The sequence below is a fragment of the Sphaeroforma arctica genome (assembly GCF_001186125.1).
Source record: "Sphaeroforma arctica JP610 unplaced genomic scaffold supercont1.334, whole genome shotgun sequence".
NCBI classification, from domain to species: Eukaryota; class Ichthyosporea; order Ichthyophonida; genus Sphaeroforma; species Sphaeroforma arctica.
The window spans coordinates 75,280-77,530 of record NW_014040224.1 but is presented as its reverse complement, the minus strand read 5'-3'; the positions used below and the strand labels follow the sequence as shown (position 1 = coordinate 77,530).

The following is a 2,251-nucleotide window of genomic DNA, read 5'->3' as shown; positions in this document are numbered from 1 at the left end:
TGTATTTATATTTGTATGTTTATGTGTTCGTGTACACGATCTGCTTTGTAATCTCATTCTCTCCGGCAAAAAAATACATCCGTAAGACCTATAAGACCAAAAACGTTTTGGACACCCATATTAATTCTGTGATAATGCTAAACCATGTGGATATTCGGTCCCAACTCAGATTTGGTTGCCAATGTCCGTGGTACTGAGCAGTATCTCACGAGAAAATAAGAGGCTGGGCCCATCGATATGTAAACTGTCTTATTGCCAGGAAAACTTGCTAGTTAATCATATTTATTGGATGGCGGAGAGACATGATCAACGCTGACAAGGGCGATCACATTTTAAACCATAGTTTGTAAAAGTTTAAGTAAACCATGCATTGCAGCAGTCAAGCAATGATACGAGACGACATAATTTCGCAGCGCATCCTTGGCCCACTACTAGTAGAATTGGACACTGTGCAACACCCGCAGTTTGCTTTTTTCTTGAAACCTGTCATTGTATGTACCGAGTGGGGTTGTTTTGTATTAAAGCTTTGAGGATAAACGCGGACAGTAGGCAAGGATAATGAATTAAGAAGACGTCCAATGGGATTTCTGATACGCTGAATGTAAAAAATAGATCTACATATTGTATACACAATGGTAGACTTCGCAAATGGTGTGAACAATACTAGAACCGCTCACCTCAGAATGATGTCCTCCATATCCTCATCAAGGTCATCACTTTTCTCAATCTACAGGCATCGAGTGTAATGTTCGTTCGCGAAGGTAACGTCGTGAAATGAGTATGATGGGCGATGTGAATGGCGTTTCTATTCACGAGAGTGTCGGGCGGCAGCAATGAGCAGCAGAAGCCCTCATAAAAAATAGTCTCGTATACAAAAGCGAAAACTGGAGCGGTTTCGCTAATATTCCGCCTGCAGACCGCCAACTTGGTACCGACAACAAAACGGTTACATTCCGCAGGTCATACCATATGACATAAATCGTTCATGGCGAACGACCCAATGGTAGCATCCTCGTGATTGTCTTTGATGTCCAGGTTGACTATGTGTACAGTTTCCATTCCGCCCTCATATTCATCAAAAGCTGAGAACCATTTGTATTGGATCGCACAACGTGAATGCTATAGCATTAGTAGGAGTGCTGCGACGAGTACGTGTGCTTCAACAAGACTACCTGCCTAGGCACCTTTCCGGATGTACGCGGTGACACCCTACAATGTGCTGTGAGGCCCTGGGAATGTATGCATACTTCTCACCACGCTATGGGATCGATGCAGTGTGTGGCAGCACTACGCATTGCTTACAAGCATACAGTTCTAGTGACACATAAACATCCTTAGGAAATAAAAAATCATGTTGCCAATATTGAAGCTGGCACCCCATTTTCAGCTTCAGTCGCAAAAGGATAGTAACTAAACTGCTATCATCCCATTTCGAAGACATTGTATCCAGCAATCTGGCTTTTATTATGTTTACACCGTCAAGATATACTTCTGAAAAACAGGACTATACACAAAGGGAGAGATCCCCCTCCGGGGGCAAATTCACTGGTGATCAATCACAAACACACCGAAAGTATATACACCAACAGGACATGCCCAACGAAGTAGATCAAAGTGATGTTTAAGTGCATTGTATATACATAGGATAACATACTGCTCAGCTACCTTGCACCCATTCATCCAATACACAACCCAAAATTTGCAATTTCCAGCGAACTAGCCGTCGAATAATCACATCGGCGTGCGTGTGGTGTGTACAGGCGTCCAGCGTAGTGCCACACACCTTGTAGTATTTGGTCGAATACACGCTCTTCACACGACACTATAATGTCGAATGCTTCCACAGGCATGGTTTCTTGAAATCTCTCCGGGTGGTCTTTACACTTCCGATTCCTGTCTAACATCATCAGCACTCCATTTGAGGTGTACAGCTGAGGGTTCTGTGCTTCCAAATCCCTATACATTGTGTCGTAAGGCACTCCAAAGTCGTAAACGTTCGGCCTGTCAGCCGCTTCACCGGGGAGCTTCACTTGTGTTCCAGTTCCGTATGATTTCACCCGAAATCCTTTTTTCCTGGGTAGTATAAAACAATATAATAATCGCAGTGAGTGGTTCGGTCACTGAAGTATCAAACACACGACAAGTTAGAAGGTTGACCCACGTAGTTTTACTACCACAACATTTCAAGTTACAGAGACTCACTATAATATATATATATATATATATATATATAACACACACACACACATAT

At 42.8% G+C, this 2,251-nt stretch overlaps 1 protein-coding gene across 1 annotated transcript; it reads right to left on the bottom strand.

The window, feature by feature from the left end:
* Positions 1-673: 673 nt before the first annotated feature.
* SARC_05312 (hypothetical protein) lies at positions 674-1,964 on the bottom strand (the record flags this gene model as incomplete). The annotated part of the gene is made up of 3 exons (XM_014300843.1): positions 674-727; positions 967-1,082; positions 1,784-1,964. The coding sequence occupies 3 exons, from the start codon at positions 1,962-1,964 to the stop codon at positions 674-676; spliced, it is 351 nt and encodes a 116-aa protein (XP_014156318.1).
* Positions 1,965-2,251: the final 287 nt, after the last annotated feature.